This window comes from Panthera leo, chromosome A1, assembly GCF_018350215.1.
Source record: "Panthera leo isolate Ple1 chromosome A1, P.leo_Ple1_pat1.1, whole genome shotgun sequence".
Lineage (NCBI taxonomy): Eukaryota > Metazoa > Chordata > Mammalia > Carnivora > Felidae > Panthera > Panthera leo.
In genome coordinates, this window is record NC_056679.1 from 83946330 (window position 1) to 83970066 (window position 23737).

At 35.6% G+C, this 23737-nt stretch overlaps 1 protein-coding gene across 1 annotated transcript; it reads right to left on the reverse strand.

Annotated features, from left to right (window-relative positions):
- Positions 1 to 17782: 17782 nt before the first annotated feature.
- On the reverse strand, positions 17783 to 18757 carry LOC122229547 (olfactory receptor 2T2). Its single transcript, XM_042954777.1, has one exon. The coding sequence runs from the start codon at positions 18755 to 18757 to the stop codon at positions 17783 to 17785; it is 975 nt and encodes a 324-aa protein (XP_042810711.1).
- Between the last annotated feature and the right edge of the window lie 4980 nt (positions 18758 to 23737).

The following is a 23737-nucleotide window of genomic DNA, read 5'->3' on the forward strand; positions in this document are numbered from 1 at the left end:
TACGATAGGTTAAGTATGGAAGCAATACTTTTATTGATGTAGTCATATGTGAATTAATTTCCTCATGTGCTATTATTAAATGATTTGAATTCTCAGGACCCTCTGCTGGCTCACTCGGTAAAGCATGTGAATCATGTGAATTTTGAACTTGGGGTTGTGAGTTTAAGCCCCACATGGGATGTAGAGATTATTTAAAAATATAATCTTTTAAATAAATAAATAAATGATTGGGAGCCTCATCACAAACTTTGTTACTATAATTTCCTCACTCATCACTTGGTGGACTGAGATTTGTTCTAAATCAATTTTATCATAAAAGGAATATTGACAATCTGTTTCCTAAAGCATCACATACTTGAAGTTTCTCTTCTTTTCTATTTCTCTTCCCAAACTTGAAAAATGACTTTGCTTATATTAAAACAGCCCACTAATATTTTGATAAATATTGCTTTGTTTTTTTCTATCATTTTATGTTCTTTTTTGTAATATTTATTTCTTTATTTTGAGAGAGAGAGAGAGAGAGAGAGAGAGAGAGAGCATGAGCAGTGGAGGGGCAGAGAGAGAGGGAGAGAGAGAGTCCCAAGCAGGATCTTCACGAACAGATTTCATGAACCATAAGATAGTGACCTGAGCTGAAATTAGGAGTCGTATGCTCAACCAACTGAGCCCCCAGATGTCCTTATCATTTTATATTCTTAATGGAATTTCAGAGGTCACTTTAATATGTCTATATATAAATATACATGGGACATTGTTTTTTCCCAAGAATTTCCCAAGAATTCTCACATGTATAGTTACAGTTCCATATTTTTTTCAGGATACATTATGATTTGTTATAGAAAATGCAATATAATATTTTGAAAAACACATCAGAGTATTGTTTTCATTTTATTCATTTATAGTTATATTTTTCAAACATCATACATATGATTTACTTGACACTTTTGGTTGGTTTTCAAAACTATCAATAGATTTTTGATTCTCTACTTTTTTTTTCCTGATTTATTTCCTTCAGAAATTTTATGTCTCCTTTTAAGTTCTTAATCACTTTTAGCTATTTCCACTCTTCTTTAGATCTTAACATCACAAAATGGATTTTTAAAATGTAAGAAAATCAAAATCTTACCAAGTGTCTTCTATTTTTAAATATCTTAAAAAAATATTTTATTTATTATTGAGAGAGAGAGAGAGTGACAGGGAAGGGGCAGAGAGAGAGGGAGACACATTACCTGAAGCAGGCTCCAGGCTCTGAGCTGTCAGCACATAGCCCGATGCAAAGCTCAAACTCACAAAACGTGAGATCATGACCTGAGCCAAAGTCAGATGCTTAACTGACTGAGCCACTCAGGTGCCCTTTACCAGGTGTCTTTTCTGACAGTAATGGAATGAAACTAGGAATCAGTAAAAGTAACACAATAGACAAATTCAAAATATGTGAAAATAAAGTAATGCTCTTTAAAAATAATTGGGTCAAGAAAAAATCAGAAAGGAGTTTTAAATTATTTTGAGATAAAAACAAAGACAACAGTTACCAAAACTTATCATATGCAGCAAAAGTTGTATTAATGCCTCTGATAAAAAGAGAAAAATTTAGGGGCACCTGGGTGGCTCAGTTGGTTGAGTGTTCAACTTCAGCTCAGGTGATGAATTCACACTTTGTGAGTTTTAGCCCCGCATCAGGTTCTGTGCTGACAACTCAGAGTCTGGAGCCTGCTTCGGATTCTGTGTCTCCCTCTCTTCCTGCCCTTCCCCTGCTCATGCTCTGTCTCTTTCTGTCTCTTAAAAATAAATAAAATGTAAAAAAAATAAATAAATTAAATAAAAAATGAGAAAAATTAAAAAAAAAACAATTTACACCTTCAATAAGTAGGAAAAAAAAAAAGAAGACAAACTAAACATAAACTTCTTAGAGGGGAATAAATATTAAATAAATGAAAAAATAAAATACAGAATAGCAAAAAAATTAAAATTAAAATTAAGAATTGTTTTATTGAAAGAATAAAATAAGCAAACCTTTATTGAAACTATGAAAAAAGAGAAGAGACTAAAACAAATTTAGAATTGAAAGAGGTGATGTTACAATGAATGTTTCCAGAAATAAAAAAAGAATCATATGGTCAGAAGTTAGAGCCTGAGCTTACATCCCATGGACACACCAAGATAAGAGCCATATCAATACAGTAACTCTTAAAATGACCCAAGATCAGGAGAAATAGCTGGTTATCCTCATTTATAGAAACAAACACAGAGAGCTAGACAAAATGAGGAGACAGAAGAGTTGGATCCAAATGAAAGAACAGCACAAAAAGATAACAAAAGAGCTAAATGAAACCAGAAAGGCAATATGCCTGATAAATAATTTAAATTAATGGACATAAAGATATTCAGCAGCCTTAAGAAAATAGTAGAGGATCTCACTGATACCTTCAGCGAAGAGACAGAAAATATAAAGAAGAGCCAAAGGAGAAAAAAATTGAATAACTGAAATAGAAAATACACCAGAGAGAATGAATAACAGATTAGAGGAGGCAGAAGACAAGATCAGGGGCCTGGAAAACAGGATAATGGGAAGAAAACAAGCTTAACAACAAAAAGAAAAAGGAATAATAAAACATGAGAAGATGTTAAGAGAACTCAGCAAGATCATCTACTGTAATATCATTGGCATTATAGGTATCAGAGATGGGTAAGTGGGGGGAGGGGTGTGCATAAAACGTATTTGAAGAAATAAGAGCTGAAAATGTTCCTAATCTGGGGAATGAAATAGACTTTCATATACAGGAGGCATGGAGAACCCTCAACTAGATGGCTTCACAGGTGAATTTTAACAAATATTTAAATTTTTTGAATGTTTATTTATTTTAGAGAGAGAATAAGAGAGCACAAGCTTGGGAGTGGCTGAGAGAGAGGGGGGCAGAGGATCTGAAGTGGGCTTCATGTTGACCAATGCAGGGCTTGAACTCACAAACTGTGAGATGATGCCCTGAGCCAAAGTTGGATGCTTAGACTGAGCCACCAAGGTGCCCCTGAATTTTAACACATTTTTAAAGAAGTGTTAATACTTATTCTTTTCAAACTATTGCAATAACAACAACAACAACAAAAAAAAAAAAAAAAAAAAAAAGAAGAGGAAGGAATGCTTGCAAAAATGTTTTACAGGCTGGCATTACCTTAGTACCAAAACCAGATAAAGACACTATGAAAAAAGAAAACTACAGGCCAATATGTCTGTTAGATATAGGTGAAACAATTCTTAACAAAATATTAGCAAACTAAATCCAACAATACCTTTAAAAAAATCGTTAAACACAATCATGCAGGATTTACTACAGGGATGCAACAGTTCAATATTTGCCAATTAATCAATACAATATATCACATTAACAAAAGAAATGATTAAAATAATGAAATTATCTCAATTTATGCAGAAAAAAAAAACATTTGGCAAAGTAAGCATCCATTCATGATAAAAACTCTCAACAAAGTAGTTTAGAGGGAACATATCTCAGTATAATAAAGGCTATATATGAAAAGCCCACAGCTAACATCATACTCAATGGTGAAAAACAGAACTTTCCTTCTAAGATCACAGATAAGAGTAGGATGTCCAAATCAGCACTTTTATTCAACATAGTATCAGAAGTCCTAGCCATAACCATCAGACAAGAAAAAGACAAAGGTATCCAATTGGTAAGAAAGAAATAAAACTTTCACTATTTACAGATGACATGATACTATATGTAGAAAACCTGAAAACTCGTCCTCCAAAAAAACAAAACAAAACAAAAAAAACCCTACTAGAATTGATAAATGAATTCAGTAAAGTATTAGGATATAAAATCAATGTGGAGAGATCTGTTGCATTTCTATACACTAATGAAGCAGGAGAAAAAATTAAGAAAGCAATACCATTTACAGTAGTGTCCAAAACAATAAGATAACTAAGAATAAACCTAACCAAAGAGGTGAAAGACTTATGCTCTGAAACTGTAAAACATCCATGAAACAATTGAAGAGGACACAAAGAAATGGAAACATATTCCATACTCATGAATTAAAAGAACACATGTTGTTAAAATGTAGTATAGACCCAAAGCAATCTACACATATAATGTAATTCCAATCAAAATACCAATAGCATTTTTCACAGAGCTAGAACAAACAATCCTAAAATTTGTATGGAACCACAGAGAACCCTGAATAGTGAAAGCAATCTTAAAAAAAAAAAAAAAAAAAAAAAAAAAACATTAAAAAAAGGAAAAAAGCTGGAAGAATCACAAGATATAATATATCACAAGATATATTACAAAGTTTAAGTAATCAAAATACAATGGAAATGGCACAAAAAAAGACACATACTCAATGGAACTAACTAAAGAGTCCAGATATAATTCTACATAGCATTATTCACAATAGCCAATATAAGGAAATGGTGTAATATCCATTGACAGATAAATGAATAAATTATGATATATATATAGAGAGATATACGTATCTCTCTCTATATATACAAAATATCATTCAGCCTTAAAAGTGAAAGATATCATGTCATTTGCAACGACATGAGGAGATTGTTCTAAGCCAGACACAGAAGGGAAAATCTGCACATTCTAACTTATTTGTATAATTTAAAGGTCAAATACATGGAATCAGAGAATAGAACAGTGGTTATGAGAGGTGCAGAACTGGGGAAAATTGGAGATATGTTGGTCAAGAGTAAAACATTCTGGTTTTGATGTTTCAAAAGCCTAGAAATCTAATTGTCTGAATTATGGTTATGATTATGAGTATATAACAATACTGTATTGAATACCATACATTTGCCAAGTGAAATTTCAGATGATCTGATCACCAATAAAAAAAAATAAACTTTATTAGGATAGGGGATTTTAATTATTTTGGCTATAGTGATCATTTTACCATTTTAATGCATATAAAATCATGTCTACACGCTACTACATAGTTATTGTTTTAAAAATATTTTATTTATTTATTTATTTATTTTTAAATATTTTAAAATAAAAGCAAAATTAAATTACAAGAAGTCATTTTCAGAAACAAAAATGAATGCATGATTCTTTGCCACTCATTGAAAGAACAATTATGTTTAAAACATATATACAAGGAGCAAGGGATTGGGAGTGAAGACACAGTCAAGTTTTAGAAGCTGGAAAGCAGAACGGCTGATATTTAACTATTACATCTAGAATGCCAAAAGCTACGCTGGCAATCAGGAAAATTCAGAAACAAGTTAAAGCCTGCCAGAAGAACACCTCCAGTGGCTTGAATTTGGAGTGACCAGTAATGTCTAAACACTATAGGTAAAACTGAAACAGAGGCTTGGATAAAAACCTGTTCGCATCCAAATATTCTTACATCATCAAGTTGGAAAACTGTTCCATCCCTACTTAGCACAGCACTAGAACTTTACTTAATGTGATGTGAAACCCAAGGGATCTGGTTTTGGAAAAAATACGCATGATATAGATGTATAATGGAACACTGACATACCAGATTGTGAGAAACTAGCTCTTTTTAGTTCTGCAGATGCTGGAAGTCCTAAGAGAGACACCTCCCAGGAGAAACAAATCACTGCAAAACAAATAAACAAACAAACATACAGACAAAACCCAGAGATACTGGCATTTGGGGTTTCCAACTCATTGTATTACTGAATCATAGTTTAGTGAAGCTTCCGGTTATTGAGACTTACTTTGGCCCAGACACCTTTGCATCAGCAGAGAGCCAGTGACCACTAGTCTTTTCAGAAGATTTTCTAAAATAAAAAAAAAAAAAAAAAAAACAGAAATCAAAACAAATAAGTAGGAGAAAAAAGGACATGGAGAATGCAGTGAACAAAGTCACTCAAAATAAATCAAAGAAGGAACAGTGATTAATATGCTCATAAAGATAATAGGTATTAGCTAGAACCTGATGTTATAAAAACAAAATTAGAGGAATAAAATAATATAATTATAAAATATCATAACATAATATTTAAATTATGGCAGTGGAGACAACAATGCAGAACTAAAAGGCAAATATAAAGACAGGGTGAACATCGGAAATAAAATTAGAGGTTCATTTTGAGAAAAAAAGGCAAATAATAGGAACTTAAGAAGAAAAAGAATAGGAAAAAATTGCTCCAATAAAATGAGGGAGAAAATCAAGAAAGAGGAAAACATAAGACTGAGAGAACAAGGAATCCAGGGAAGTGGGTAGGTGGTGAGAATGAAGAAGGAGCTCTGTGCAGGTAAGCTAGGTCAAGTGGTCTGAGTGGGGGCAGGAAGACCAAGATTGTAGAAAGGTGGTCTGAGTGAGAGCAGGAACACAGAGGTTGTAGAAAAAATTGGGGAGAACTTTGAAGTATTCACAATTTCTAGAGAATAATTACCAAGAGGAAATGTATACCTATGGCAGTGAAGCAAATTAAAATTAACTAACCAAAATAAGATCTAATGAATTCTAGGAAGAAAAAAAAAAAAAAAGCGTGTCTTTAAGGAAATGCAGCCACAGTGCTAATGACTCACTTGTCAACATGTATACTATGTTAATAATATAAACGCTGAATTTTAGTTTGACAAAGTCAGTGGAGTTATAACTTTCTTAGGCTGATGGGTGAATAAGTGCGTATGTGTACAGAGTCCAGAAGAAGGGAAAGGAGCTAAATCTACATCACTGGTTGTGAAACTTACACTTTTATGTCCCTATGGACTCTGAAAACAGTGCTAACGAACTAGATGACAAAGGTAGGACTTCCTGTACTGCAAGGAGTAAAACTCACAGACTGCAACCATACTGCATTATAAGCCATGTGAAGGAAAATCTTTTTTTTTTCTCCACTATGCTATAATCTAGCCCCTAGTACAGTATGTAATATCTGTGCATGTGCACCTCACAGACCTCATTGCCACCCACTGTAGTTCTTCAGCAGGATGCTGGTGGTAACAAACATTGTGCTTAAGTAAAACATATTAGTCTAAGGCAAATTATTTTCAATTTTGAATGTTCATATTACAAGAGAAACCCCTTAGTGACAGCTTAATGAGGTAACCTCTGTCATGGAATAAGATAATGTGCATTCATTTTTAAATTATAAGGAATGTTCAACAATATCTTAAGTGCATATGCTAGAATGGTAAGCAGATAAAAGCATATTAAGCATTCAAAGAAAATTTTATATAAAATAGTTACAAATAAATTTATCAAACAAAGAATTTCTTCCTCTATGTTCTGAAACTTTGGGTAACTAGCTTCCTTTTAGTTTCACAAAATAAAGGGAGAGAAATTGCCTTAGAAAAAAATATTTAAAACAATAAACCACTATTAAATTCATAATTATAGAAATATGCATCGATGAAAATAAGAAATACAACATTTTATTTTATCTTCTTAATTGTTTTTATAGTAATACAGTATACAAATGAGACAGGACAGGTAAGCCCAGTGTCTGGTAGAGACAGCAGCAGCAGACAAAACTGCAATGGGCTATGATAGTTCACACCTCAGGACTGTTAACTGAGAGGTAACTAAGATTATCAATGTTCCCACCAAACCTACCTCCATATAACGAGGCAGGTTTAATGGTAAGCCAGTTTTTATCTATGAAAAGTCCAGGGACCTGAAGATAGTAAACTTCCCTTATACCATAAGACTCTCATTTAGGTACCTGACTCTCAAGACTGAACCCTTGATCCAGAATGTATCCTGGGTGCTGGGGACAAAAATGATGGTAAAGGTGCTGCTGATAATAACTAACACAAAAGTTATGAGCCAGGAAAGAATCCCACTCATATGAACATACCTGACGCCTACACACAAAAAGAAAATAAGGCACAAAGAGGTTAAGTAATTTGTCCAAGGTTGTAAGTGGTGTAACAGGTTGTGACTCGGCCTATCTGCACAACACAAAATACCTCTGAAGATAATGATAAACATCTTCTCAAGGAAGAAAATGTTTAATGACAAAAGAAAAAGAAAATCAACATTAATCCTTCAAAGTCACCTATAATACCATTCTGTTGTTTTTCATTGTTTTTATTTTATTTCCCTCATGATACACACTGATTTAAGTAATGCACCAAGGACATAGAGTGTTTGAGGATAATGTATTGCTATTAATTAACCTACAAGGTGAATGGCTAAAGGCTAATGCCAAGTTGGTCCATAGTAATACCTATTGGAGACATAGATTTGAAAATAATCTTTTGGGAATTTTTATTTATTCATAGATTTCTTCTGTGAATCAGATCAGCAAGCCAAAGCATAAAGGGGAGACATATAGAAGTCTCAGATATAATTGCAAATGGCTATGCATTTAGCACCTAAGCCATAAGCTACTTAATGAACCAAGGGAGACTCATGTTGAGGTCTGTGCCCTGAGAATACACAGAAGAATGCTAAGTATACAAATGACAAAGGCCAAATTTTATTTACCTCAAGGAACAGTATACTCAGAAAATCTCTATTCTAAAACTCCCTTCCCCTCGATTTTTTATTAACTTCTTTCTCTTGTTGAGACTGGTACTGAGAAGTTAGGAAACATACTGAAGGCTACTGAAACCAAAAATAACAAAGCCACAGTTAAAACGTCAATTGAGTTTTGCAGGCATACCTTAGAGATATTTCAAGTTCAGTTCTACACCACTTCAAAAAAACAAATATTACCCAAAAAAGTGAGTCCAATATGTTTTTTGTTTCCCAATATACATAAAAGTTATGCTTACTTTATGTCGTAGTCTTTTAAGTGTTCAATAGCAATATATCTAAAAACTTGCACACCTTCAAAAATACTTTATTGCTGTTGATTGAGAAAAGAGGCAGAGCTGAAATAAATAGGTATATGCATTTGGGGTCTCAGAATTGCAATTAGGGAAGCAAAGATTTAGGTAGCAACCCAAATTGTGTCCCTCTAGGGAACAAAAGTTAAGGGTTTTAAAAGACAAAAGGGAATGTTTGTGTGCATTATTTATAAAGAATTGTGATTGGTGTTGGTGTCAGAAAACTAATCTTGGCTGAACATAATTGTTTGCTTATCACTAAGCAAAGTCTCTTACCGCAAGGAGTTGCAGGTGTTTAGTCAGAGTCCTCATAATATTTGCAGTTTGGCCCAGTTAGTTTAGTTTTATCCAATGAGGATGCACCAAGGACCACTTCCTTAATGACTTCATGTCTCCATTTTATTTTATTTTATTTTATTTTATTTTATTTTATTTTATTTTATTTTATTTTATTTTATTTATGTTTATTTATTTTCAAGAGAGAGAGAAATAGCAAGAAAAGGAGGGGCAAAGAGAGAGAGAGGAAGACACAGAATCCGAGGCAGGCTCCAGCTGTCAGCACAGAGCTTGATGTGGGGCTTGAACTCACTAACTGTGAGATCATGACCTGAGCCAAAGTCAGACGCTTAACCAACAGTAGGGCCCCTAGTGTCTCAATTTTAAAAGCTCCTGACATATGTGTTTGCATTTCATTTTACCTTTCACATTTCCCCTTTTGATCAAGATTGTTCTCTAAAATTATTGCTGATCAACTATAGATTTATTTAGTCCTGTGTCCCTGGTTAGACCTGCCTCAGAAAGTCATGTCACATGTTGGGGGGAGTTTTAATCTCTCTGTCATTTTAAAGAGTCACTGTTACTAGGGTTAGGCCACACTTTTTTTTTAAAATTTTTTTCACATTTGTTTATTTTTGAAAGACAGAAAGAGACAGAGCGTAAGCAGGAGAGGGGGAGAGAGAGAAGGAGACACAGAATCCAAAGCAGCCTCCAGGCTCCCCACTGAGCCACAGAGGCACCCCATGGTTAGGCCATTCTTCAGTAACAAGGAGGCTGTCAGGAAATAACTTCTAGGCAGTTTCCTCATCTGGGAACTTTAGGACACCCTCTGGATTTCAGATGAATATGTTATATTTATTATCTCAACATATTGTGTGACCATAATCTTGGTGGTTGTAGAGGTTCTAGATCCAAAACTATCAGCTAATTAAGTAGAGTTTTCTCAGAAAGGTGATGAACATAAGCAGTACCAATATCTCAAAAATTTCATGGACAATAAGCATACCAATCTAGGTAATTAGGAAATACTTAAGAATGTTGAATTATTAAGTCTATAAGGTTCTCGATAAATGTATCAGTACAATAAAACAGATATAAGGAGGTAAACAAACTTTATAACAGTTGTTTACCAAGAATTTAGATTGGGGGTAAATTTATCTCCTACAGTTTATTGGTTGATCAAGGAGATTTTATCTATTATCATGAAAGGCTTTGTACTGCCTTCAAAAAATGCTTTTTTAGCAAATAATTTGTTTAGGTTTTTTGGACAGGTCAACAAGTTCAATACTGATTTTATATATATATATATATATATATATATATATATGATTTTTTTAATGTTTATTTATTTTTGAAGGAGAGAGAAACAGAGTGTGAGTGGGGGAGGTGCAGAGAGAGAGGGAGACACAGAATCTGCAGCACGTTCCAGGCTCTGAACAGTCAGCACAGAGCCCGACAGGGGGCTCGAACTCACAAGCTCGGAGATCATGACCTGAGCCGAAGTCCAACGCTTAACCAACTGAGCCACCCAGATGCCCCAATACTGTTATATTTTTAACAAGATGGAGTATACAGTACAAAATGCAGTCATTGTTGATAATTTTTTAAGTATTAAAAAAATTAATGCTTATGTATTTTGAGAGAAAGAGAGAGTGCAAAGAGGGGAAGGGCAGAGAGAGAGGGAAACACAGAATCTGAAGCAGGTTCCAGGCTCTGAGCTGTCAGCACAGAGCTTGATGCAGGCAGGGCTCAAGCTCAAGAGCCATGGGTTCAAGACCTGAGCCGAAGTTGGACACAACCAACTGAGCCATCCAGGTGCTCTGACAATTTTTTAATAAAATGCTTAGTTGAGCTAATATGGTTAAGACTGAGGAAAAGTTGAAACAAGATATGGGGACTCCTGGTTATAATAACTTCACCCAATTGGTAATATCTGTAGGCTAAGGGATATAACTGAGAGTGGCATTTGGGACCAAAGAGAGATTAGGAAAGATCAAGCAGTCTCTGACATTGTGAACAGGTAAGAGTTTTTCGTGAGATTTTCCCTCTTGTGATAGACTGAAAGATGTAAATAAGAGCACTATCTCTCTAAGAGAGAGAGGGGGAAAAAAAAACAATGTAAGAAGCAGTAAGATAAGGGTATACAGGCCTGCTCCTGTCATCTTGAGAAAGCTGTCTCCTTTAGCTGTCATCTGCTTTATTTCCTGGAAATCTTTCCTTTTGGGTCACCAGTTAGTTGGTGTGTAGGTTCAGTAGGGGTTTGGTGTTTTCTTTAGATATGATATGTGAATTCAAGCATCTATTTCATGGAATTTGGACTCCAAAAAGGTTGGGTTAACTGTACCTGATAGTTTTTCCTAATGGGATTGAAAAGAGTTTCTTGAGGCATTTTTTTTTAACCAGATGAAGTCCCAAGGTTGTAACTTGTGATGTGTAAGTTTTTTATCTCTCAGGAGCACGCTGTGAATTCTTCTACCAAAGCATCATTATTTTTAATAAAAGTAAGTAGGCCTTTACAATATTAAAATATTTCTTATGTTATCAACTGTGGACGAAAAGAGCAGGGGCTATGTTCAACATTTATAGTCACACACACAAAAATATTTAACAGTCTCCACCACAAGTCTTCATTTTTTAAAACTTTTAAAAAAAAATTAATATTTATTTATTTTTGAGAGAGAGAGAGAGAGAGAATGGGGGAAGGGCAAGGAGAAGGAGACACAGAATCAGAAGCAGGCTCCAGGCTCTGAGTTGTCAGCACAGAGCCTGACATGGGCTCAAACTCATGAACCATGAGATCATGACATAAGCTGAAGTCAGAAGCCCAACTGAATTAGCCACCCCTCCACTGTAACTCTTCAAACATAGGTTTCACAGGAAAAACAGAAAAATAATTACATAAACATTAAATTTGTATTTTCTTTTTTCTTTTTTTAATTTTTTAATGCTTATTTATTTTTGAGACAGAGAGAGACACAGTGCAAGTGGGGGAGGGTCAGAGAGAGAGGCAGACACAGAATTTGAAACAGGCTCAGGCTCTGAGCTGTCAGCACAGAGCCCAATGTGGGGCTCGAACCCACGGACCGTGAGATCATGACCTGAGCCAAAGTCGGACGCTTAACCGCCTGAGCCACCCAGGTGCCCCTAAATTTGTATTTTCATGTGTTAAACCTTTTAAAATGAAATGACCTTTGTTCATTCATTCAACTAATAATTTCTTTTTTTAAGTTAATTTATTTATTCTGAGACAGAGAGAGAGAGAGAGACCCCTAGAACGTGGGAGTGCAAATGAGGGAGGGGTGGAGATAGAGGGAGAGAATCACAAGCACTCTACACTCAAAAAGTGCAGAGCTCAATGTGGGATTCAAAGTCTCAAACCATGAGATCATGACCTGAGCCGAAGAGTCAGACGCTTAACCCACTGAGCCACACATGCCCCCAACTAATAATTTTTTAACACATATTCTATATCAGGAAGCTTTTTTGTGCTTGAGATGCATCAGGGAACAAAATCAAGATTTGTGTCCCTGTTTGTATTATGCATAAAATCCAATATAATGGATAAGCAATAAAAAAATGAACTAAACAATGTGGAATAATCAGAATTGATGCTCTAGGTATTTACCACCTCTACATTCTTAGCTAATTGTGCAAACCAAAGTATTATAGCAGAAACAGAAATTTTAAATATTTTCTTGAACTTTGAATCTCTGGGCTCTTGAAGGAAGCACTCATTGGGATGTTAGGTAACTGTGACAAGGGCATAGTAGGCATGTTGGTTTAACAAAACATAGTAGCCAGCACAATCCCAAGTGGAAAAAAAAATTATAAAGGCATCTAGTTTTAGGTATTATATACTTATGAGTCCAACTGTTGTATTAGTTAAATAACCTTTCAATATCATAAAATTAACTATTATTACTGTCTCATGTAAATCATTTCTGTATAGTAAGGATTTCATATTTCAGATACCTTGTATTCACGTTGTTATCAGACTTCACTTACCAGGACTTCACTTCATCCAATATAATCTAACTTTGTCACCTTCTAGGCAATAGAGGTCTGAATTCTCTTCTCTAAATAAATAATTGTCTACATATTTTCACTTTCTCGATCACTCTATTTTAAATTTGTATTTCATTTTATTTATTTTAGAGAGAGAAAGAGAGGAATCATGGAGAGAGAAAGGGCAGAGAAAGAAGAAAACAGAGAATCCCAAGCAGGCTCCCTGAGGTCAGCACAGAGCTCGTGCAGGGCTCGAACCCACGAACCATGAGATCATGACCAAGCTGAAATCAAGAGTCAGATGCTCAATTGACTGAGCCACCCAGGCACCCCTCTCAATCACTCTTTAATGTCCAATATGTTTTTTGGACATTCATTCAATAAAGTATTTAATAAAGTATGCACGATGTAGACTTTATAGTATTAACCATTATAATTTTTATGTTTTGTAAATATAATTTTTAAAATTTACTATATCAATTAAATATGCAGAACCAAGGGTTCAGTTAATTCCCTGTCCAAACCTCTCCTGTAGAAAGATCCCACAGGAGTCCTACTGCCTTTCAACAAGGATCATCATGTCCTAGTTGGGCCAGGAGAGATGGTATCCAACACAAAATTAACATATATTTTATTAGCATGTCACCCCAGAAGAACATTTTTTCTGCAGGTCACTCTCAAGATTAACAAGCTGGCAGCTGTATGTTGTGCTACATGTTTCTTTCTTTTCTATCAATTAATAAGATTTGGCATAAAAACACAAGACCAAAAACAGAAGACATGGTTCTGAAGCTCCCATTTGCCTCCTGCTTGAAAGAAGCAATGATTTTCTCTGAATATCAGCTTCTCCATCTCCCATGAGTTAATTCTTTCTCTAAATATTTCTTAGAATTTTGTGAGGATCAAAATCAGATAATTCAGCGAATATCCTTTGAAAAATAGGGACAGTTTTTGTTGTTGTTGTTGTTGTTGTTGTTCATTTTTGTTCCCCTCCCCACTCCGCCCTCATCTTTCTTCACAATTTAGAATAGTACCTGACTGGGGTGCCTGGGTGGCTCAGTCAGCTAAGTGTCTGACTCTTGATTTTGGCTCAGGTCATGATCTCACAGTTAGTGAGTTTGAGCCCTGCATCAGGCTCCACACTGATAGTGCTGAGCCTTCTTTGGATTCTCTCTCTCCCGCTCTCTCTCTCTCTCTCTCAAAATAAATAAGTAGACTTAAAAAAATAGTACCTGATATTTTGTGAGAATTCAATTTATATGTTGTTAATAATTAAAAATTATAATTGTCATTTCCAAGTTATATTTTAAGAAACAGGAAACACTGATGACCACAAATTATCATATATAAAAATTTGGTATGATTATTGGGGAAAAACCCTTGATCATCCCTTGTAAAATAGAACTAGTTCTGTGAGTGAGAAGAGAGGATACCCATGATACATATTGTGTGATTTTTTAAAAATTTAAAAATTGTATTAAAGTATATCATATAAAAGAGAAGTGCATAAATCTTATATGGTGAGACTGATAAATTATCACAAAGTGAACACACCCATGCAACCACCAGTAAGGTGGAAAAACATTTAAAAAAAATGTTTATTTGTTTTTGAGAGAGAGACAGAGTGTGAGCCGGGAAGGAGCAGAGAGAGAGGGAGACACAGAATCTGAAGCAGGCTCCAGGCTCTGAGCAGTCAGCACAGAGCCCGATGTGGGGCTCCAACTCACAAACCGTGAGATCATGACCTGAGCTGAAGTCAGAAACTTAACCGACAGAGCCACGCAGAGCCCCAATAACTCTTAACAATATCAGAGAGGTCCCTTCCTTCCCAACCCAGACATGAACTTTTATGACACCTCCCTTACAAGTTGTTTTTAAATAATTTTGAAATATTTATCAAAATCTGTGTTAAATACCTTTCTTAAAGGTGCAAAAGATTCATCTTGTAAATGTGAAAACAAAAGCTCTATTAGATATTAATATAAAGAACACAGTTCCAGGCAGGACTCTGAGTAAATGACACAAATGTCCAAAGTAGAGGGGGAATGGAAACTGTGAAATGAAAGATTTTGAGAAAGGAAAAACCAGGAGAGATGCTAACAAAGGCAGGAAGAAGGAGAAAATAGAAAGTATCAGTGCAAAGACTAAAGGGAATTAAACTGAATTGAAACACATTGAGTGTATTTCATAGATGAATCTTAGTCAATTTCTCCACTTGAAGAGATTTAATATGTCCCAGAAATTCTTCCATTGTTTGATATCAGGGTATGATCAGGTTATTAGGAACCTTCTAAAGCAAACATAACCTTGAAAAGCATATTGATGATGGGGGTGCCTGCATGATCTCACAGTTCATGAGTTTAAGCCCCACATTGGGCTCTGTGTTGACAGCTGAGAGCCTGGAGCCCGCCTTGGATTCTGTGTCTCCCTCTCTCTCTCTGCCCCTCCTCCACCTATTCTTTGTCTCTCTCTCAAAAATAAATAAGAATTAAAAAAAAGCATATGGGTGAGAATGTTTTACTTGCATCAACATTGTTGAAGAAAACATTTTCTCCTCTATGTTGATATTAGATTAACTTAAGGCTAAGTAACCATTTATTATTCTTTGTTAATTGCGAAACCACTACAACATGCGTCCAACATTTTCTAAGCAAAATAAGCACCAGATGAATCAAAAGTTCTTTTTTATTTGTGATATTTCAGAACCATACATTCAGTAGGAAGTTAAAATTAGGTAAATCAATGAACACAGTTCAGTCAGGGTGGTTTTTGTTTAGTTAATAGTCTACCAAAGTCTGGAATATATCAAGACACCACACTTAACCAAAAGCTAATTAAAAGAAGAAATATTTGTCTACTAGTATAACACCTCAAGAAGTTGAGAAAAAGGAGAATTGACCATGAGAGCTAAGTTAGCTAATGAAATGTCTTGATTTATTCATTCTATGTTTATCTATACTATATTTTAAGGCATGAATGCAAGTTTTTGAAACATCGTATCTGCTAGAAGCAGAGCTATCCCAGCCTGAGTGGCAGGGCCTGGGCTGTGGACGGATTGGTGACTGCAGGGCGGCCCGCCGACAGTGAAGCTTCTTGTACTCCCGCTTTTAGGTAATTTGGCCTTAAAACTACCTGGGGTATTGTCTGTTGGGGAATTGCCCTCCGCAGGCCCCCTGGGAAAAGAACCATTAGGAAGAAAATAAGATTCCTCAAGAAATTGTGCAGCCTTACTTTTAGCCCTTGCCATCCCCTATGGAGACTCCTCTACTTACAGGAAGGATAGCCTCATACATTTGCCAGCAAAGAGGGCCTGTAAAGAAGAGACATATGGATTTGAAAGCCTCACTCCGGCAACTAAGGAGTGTATCTCTGGGCACAGGTGACTTCAACCCCTAGGCCCACCTGGCCCCCGGGAGGCATTCCAGATGATGAGTAAACCTAGTCGGTTAAGCTACAGAATGGTTCATTGGTTCCTAGGTGAATTGTCTCTCTGAGAATGTATGAGGCATGGGTTTCTAAGGCTTTTTCAGCCCCTTTCTGGCACCTCGGACTGAGGCAAACACATTGTTCTTCTGGTCTCATGTGATTACCATGTCCCTGTAACTGTTCCATCTCAGGTGTTGAGAAATGGAGGGCCTTTCACGAGAACAGCAAATCAAATGCTTTGTATATTATAGATAAACGCAGGTGCATAATGGAATAATGTAAGAAATTAATCTATAATCAAAGGGTATGTGGGAAAATTAGGGGAAAATCACCATGTTATTTTTTAAAGGTTGTTTACACATAGGAACATTTTCAAAATTAGGTAATGTTAGAAAAACATAGATGACGTATGTTACAAGGAAATCACTAGCATATATAAAGCCACGTTTACTACAATAAATCGGCCAGTTCAACACACTGTTATTGTCTGTGTCTATTTTTATTTTAGTTTTAGTTTTTTATTTTAGTTTTTTATTTTCCAATTTTTTATTTTAGTTTTGTTTTATTTTCACTGACCCCGTTCTTCCTTTGGGAACCCCTGGTTGCTGGAGCTGGTCTCCGGCACATATCAATGTTGTTACCTTAAGTATAGAAGTAAGCTTTTAATTAACTAGTAAATGTTGATTTCCAGGCACATATTAAACTCTATGTGAATAAAAGTATGATAACTACCTACAGTTTAATTTTGGTGGTTAGAGAATACAAGTATTCATAAAAGGTGAACAAGAATGTAGAACCCAAAATATAATTAAATTGTCTTCATAAAATTTTCCTAGATAAAGTTTCTACATTATTATTACTAGAAAATATTTAATTGACACTGAATGTTTGATATTAAATCCTCGAGGACATGGTGACTGGTCCTTGCAACTTCTATTCAAAAGTTGGTCAATAATATAGACACAGACACATGAACATGTGTAACCTAAAAATATTTATCCAGTACTCTTCAAAGGGGCATTTGGCCTATTTTGTATTGTTTATAGTGTTACTTGAAGAAAATGCTCTCTGGAAAATGTTTTTCAGTGAATCCAGACTAGCCAATGGGCTAATTCTGATGCTTGTGGGCTACAGCTATTGTTTCTAAATGATGCTTGCAAAGAGACGATTTTGCCTGTTGATAACTCAGGATTATTAAAATGGTAGTGAATTTTTTTTCATAATCAAAAACATAGTTTCTTATATGAAGGTGTGCCAGTGGCCATAGCACCAATGATATTTGTACCTGGCCGTGTCTAGTATTTCCTGGACATATCCACCACTCTGGTTTTCTGGGAGGAGGGGCATCTACTCAGCACTTTTCTTAGAGCTGTAGCCACATCTTTATTCCTCAAGCTGTAGATGAGTGGATTGAGCATTGGAGTGAGGATGGTGTAGAAAGCAGATACAATTTTGTCTTTCTCTGGTGTGTGGTAGGAATGTGGCAACACATTGGTGTAGAAGGCTGCCCCATAGAAAATGCTTACTACCATTATATGGGAAGAACAGGTAGCTAAGGCTTTGCGCCGGCCCTCAGCAGAATTCATGTGATGGACAGTGAGCAGGATGCGTGTGTAGGAAACAGAGATTACAGATATAGGAATGAGCAGCATTAGCACGCAGCAGGCGTACATCAGAGTCTCATAGAGAGACGTGTCAACACATGACAGTTTCAGTACAGCTGGGATCTCACAGAAAAAGTGATTGATTTCTCGGGAGCCACAGTAGGGGAAACTCATAGTGAAGGGGGTCAGCATGAACCCATCTAAGGAGCCACCAACCCAGGAACCCACCACCATGAACAAGCAAATCCTGCGATTCATGAGGAGAGGGTACCGAAGGGGTTTGCACACAGCCACATACCGGTCATAAGCCATGAGACCTAGCAGGAAAAATTCACCTCCAATTAGTGTCAGGTAGAGAAAGATCTGAAGTGTGCATCCAAAGAAAGAGATGATCTTTTCCTTGGACAGAAGGTCTTGCAGCATCTTGGGAACAGTGATACAGATGTAAACTGTGTCCATAATGGAGAGCTGGCTGAGTAAAAAGTACATGGGTGTATTCAGGCGAGAGTCCACATGGATGAGCAGAATCATGACCACATTGGCTGTTACAGACACCAGAAAAATGGAGAAGACTACTGCAAAGATAAGCCCAGGGAATTCAGGGTGGGTGATGAGGCCCAAGAGGATGAAATCAGTGGAGTTCTGGAGAGTGGCTTCCATGATCATCTCACATGGTGGTTCTTAGGTCTTCAAAGGCAAAATTTTGGTGGGTTAATTAATAATCAATATTTACACAGAGCACACCATGTGTAATATATCAGAAGCAGTATGGGATAGAGGAAAGAATATAGACTTCAAATCATTTTGAATTCTAGTCTTAATATTAATGGTCTTTGTGACATTGAACAGATATATTAATCTATAAGTTAATACTTTCATTATCTATGAAAGTTTATCATAAGTCTATATCTCTTTAGGCTGGATGTGAGATGTAAATATAATAGTTCATACAGAACCACTTTTAAAAGTTGATTTATTTTTATTTTATTTTGATCTTCTTTATAGTCTTTATAATCATATTACTTTAGGCTAAATATTTCCTGAGGTTGGTATAGTGCCTCGCAACCAATATCCATGAGTTGATTGAATTTGAGTTGTTCTCTGCCATTTAGATGATTACACTGTTAAGATTGTACATAGACATACATTTGTGATGTAATAAATCGACAGAAAATAAGCATGGGCCCAATAAATCTAGATAAATTTAGCATTTGGGGCTGCTGGATCAGGGTCAAGTGAGCTATAGGCAGATGTGCTGCCAAAAAGTTAATGTTTTAGGCATAGGTAACTTTAAGAAGTCAGGTCTCTTTGTTCTCATGGGATAATTTGGAGTGATAAATCTCTAATAAGGATAGCCATGAACTCTATTCCACAATAAGGGGTTTGGGTTCATCTTCGTGGCAGTCTTTGGTCGCCATAATGGAGTAGGTTGAAATTTTAGGACTTAACACTGGCTCATATTACTCTATGGTGACCTAAACTTTTCTTAAATTATTGGTCAAACAAAACATTAACATAATTTTTCTGATAGGGTGGCATTCTGATTCTATTAACGGACTCCTAATAATCCATTACTTTGTTGTTGTTGTTGTTTTATTCTTTAACATTTATTTTTGTACTGTGTAATACTGGTCCTTCATGTTTATAAGTAAAGATAACTCCAGATGGGAAAATGATTTCTGAATTTAGACGGAAAAATATACAATAGTATTATTACAACTCCCATGAACTAAATAGAATCAATTGTCATACCTTTTATTCTTGAAGAATAAAAGTGTGCATCTTTTAGATATGTTCATGGATATTGAGGAATGAGTTGTTTATTATCATCATCATCATCCTATTGTAGTGTTCCTCTTCTCCTATTTCAGTGACAGAATTACTAAAGAAGTTTATTTCTATAAAATGTATTGGCCACCATAAATATACCCATATTTTTTGGAGAGAAATATGTAGTCTCTGAAGCATTAAAAAGGAATAATTATATCTTTATGTGGAACCAAAACTAATCACAGCAACAGACAGATTTATTTTCCTTTCTAAATATTCATCAAAGATGAATTTACATTATGAGTAATACTCTAAAGAAATAAGTAAAATCTGGAGGGGGAAGTAAAATCAGTTTTGTGTTAACTTAAGTTTATCACACCTTATTAGCTAAGCAGGACAAAAACAAATGTCTGGATAATTAACAAACCATATCTGAATATCAACTGTAACTCTCAACAAATTTGATGAGCATCAGCTACTTCTGTCTTCTTTAATATATGAAAGAATTTTTTATGAGAGAGATCCAGATCTGACTCATATACAAAAAGGCAGAATTTAAGATTTACAAGTGAAATTGTGTTTATAGCTCTTCACAATAACTGGTTGAATATTAAAATATTCATCCAGGCAGGCAGTAATTTTATCTTGACCAGCCATATTTTTTCCACTTAGATACATTGTGGATTTTATATTTCATTTACTAATAGTACCAAATCAACTCCCAATAATAACAATCCCTTTAAAAATACAATGAAAAACTTAAATAGCAAAGAAAATTACCAATCTGAAAACTGCCTGATAACCAATTACTTTTTAATCAAAATACAGACTACATAATTTTATCTTATACAAACACTCATACTGGACTCTACATAGTGTTCACAGGAGTAAATCACTCTTATTGCCTCAAATATCTTTGATTAAGGAATGAAATTTTTCTAACTTCTGGATCCTTTTTTAGTGTTTATCCTATAATAATAGGTTATGAAAGTTGAAGGAAAGATATAATTTTAAACCAAATCCTTTATTCCAAAAATAACCATAGACTCATTGTGTTAAAAAAAAATGGATCTAGCCTGTGTGTGTGTGTGTGTGTGTGTGTCTGTGTGTGTTTGTGTTTGTGTGTGTGTGTCAGAAAGAGAGAGAGAAAGAAGAAAGAATGTATATTGGGAACAGAGCATGCTAAAGGAGTAGCACATTAAAGGCTTAACACAAAGAAGCATATTTTACTTTGTCAATGAATCGAATATATAAAAAAAATAATGTGACACATGGTCAAAATACATAATCACTATTGTAGGATATTTGGAATGGTAATTAAGCCATGACAATATATACATTATGAATACAATGATATTTTATGATTAATATATGTTAACTGATATGATGTAAACTAATGTTTACATCAGCTCCTAATATATAAATTTAACATCAGTGTTCACACTATTGCTGAAAGTAATGTGTTATTTGACTAATTCACACTACAAGATCCCAGATTCCATTCACCACAAAGTAACCTTTCCTCTACTATCATTTTCTGCTATTCAAAGGTCTAGGTTTTTTTCCGTTTCCTTTCCAAACAAGAGTGGTTTTTTTTGTTGTTGTTTTTTTAACGTTTTTTATTTATTTTTGAGACAGAGAGAGACAGAGCATGAACGGGGGAGGAGCAGAGAGAGAGGGAGACACAGAATCGGAAGCAGGCTCCAGGCTCTGAGCCATCAGCCCAGAGCCAGACGCGGGGCTCGAACTCACGGACCGTGAGATCGTGACCTGAGCTGAAGTCGGCCACTTAACTGACTGAGCCACCCAGGCGCCCCTAGTTTTTTGTTTTTTTTTTTTAAGAGAAAGGAGAAAACAAACAAACAAAGAAACAAACAAATAAACAAACAAACATTTTATCTGCATGAGACTCAGGCCTTTCTGCTGTTCAATTCAGAAAATACTCTGACCCACAGACTGGGTTCAGTATTACCCAGCCTTGTTAGTTAGGACATGGGAGTGGTGGAAGATCAGCCAAGGTGTGGAGAGCACTGTGGACAGAAGCTTTGGATCTCTGCAGTGAAAAAAAAAAAAAAAAAGGAAGAGTAAGTTTTGTAAGAGGTGTTGATCCTCCTTGTGGTCTCCATATGAAGAGAAGTAAAGAGATGTAGGAGAAGTTCTGTGCAAGGTACTGGCTGGTAGATATGGCACATTTCAAGACAATGGGGAGTTGTTTGGGGAGAAGCCACAGAAGTCCAGGCAGTTTGTGACCCTCATGGCTTCTTGTAAGGAGAGACTTCCAAGTAAGATAAGGCAATATTTTATAAAGTGCTGTCCAAGAAGTTGAGGTCTTGGACCAATCCTTTCTGATAATCTGTATGTAGATATTTTAAGTTTTCTGTATATTACCATGTTCTGGTATCTTAAAAAATCTAACTATGGAAGGGCTGGCCCTTCCAGGACTAGCCAAATCTTTAAAAGATAGCAAAGGGCTTAGCTACAAGCATGCCTTTGATATGAAAACTAACCAATCTAGGCTCAGACCTCCTCTATCTGGTATGTGCACCCTTACAGAAAATATTTCTCTGCCTTAAATATTTCAGAATTAGGTACCAGGCAACTAGAGACCACTAAAGTCAGACAACATTACCTAAACTAGCCAATCCTAAACAGTTTCCCCTGTCTGGCCTTATATTTCCAGCAGAAACCCCAATAAAAACTGTGTCCTCATTCCTGCCTTTTGCCTCTGACCATCCCAGTAATTTGGCCCTCTGTGTTGTGACATGATTTCTTTCTCTAAGAACAGAACAGTAAGTATAATGAAGGTTTTTGTTGTTTGTTTGTTTTTACTAAGCTTGGTCTCTGTCTCTCCTGTGTTTGTTCAGGGCTGACATTTAACATATCTCAATTCCTTCCCAAGCATACAAAAAAACCTTCAACAATACCCAACTGCGTATGAAGGAGGTAATCCTTGCCTCAAAAATATTCAGAGGAAAATCCATGCTTCTCCCTTAGTAACTTATATTTGGCACCTACCCACTAATGTTTGAAAACTACTCATAATGAATACTAGGCACTCTCTTTCAATCAATCAGCTCTTAAAAGCCTGTTTCTTCTTCAGTGAACCCATTCATGCCCTTCCAAACTATACCAGATTCTCCTCAATCTCCCATATTTTAAGCTAAAGTATCCCTTTTCCAATAATCTAGTTGCCAAAAAGTGAATGTATAAATTCATCCTTCTTAATCTTGAAGAGACTTTCTAAAGTTCCAGAGTGGTGCCTGAAGAAAACATCCCACTCACTGGGGAATGTATTATCTAGCTTCCATGAAAATCTAAGATCCTACCTCAAAGCAGCTGAGTCCAAGCCTTAGGTAAGGCAACAGTGGAAGAGAGGACTTCTTAACTACTTGAATATGGAGGTGGCATTGGCCCAAAATATTTTTCATTAATAATGGGTTTCAGCATCTTGCAGAAGGAATTCCCAGGTTAGCAATTAGTCTAAATTTACAAGATTTACCTTGTGCACTATAGGAAACTCAATCAAAGCCCATCCCTTTTAGTGGAGTGTGCATTATTTTCCCAAGTAAAAGATTGTAATTATTCCTGGAAATTTCATCATAGAACTACTTATCTAATCCTGGCATCATTCTAAAGTAGTTCAAAAGAAATGTGGTCTAGGGGTGACAGTAAGGGTCACTTAAATTTAAAATTAAAACAATAATTCTAAAAGAAGTTATGCAAAACTGGAAATTTCCTTCTCCCATGGGATTGGCCTATTTTGTTTGAATAAAATGATATTAAAATTATGCAGGGTCACCTAGGTGATTCAGTTGGTTAAGCATCCAACTCTTGATTTTGGCTCAGGTACCTCATGGTAGTAAGACGGGGCTCTGT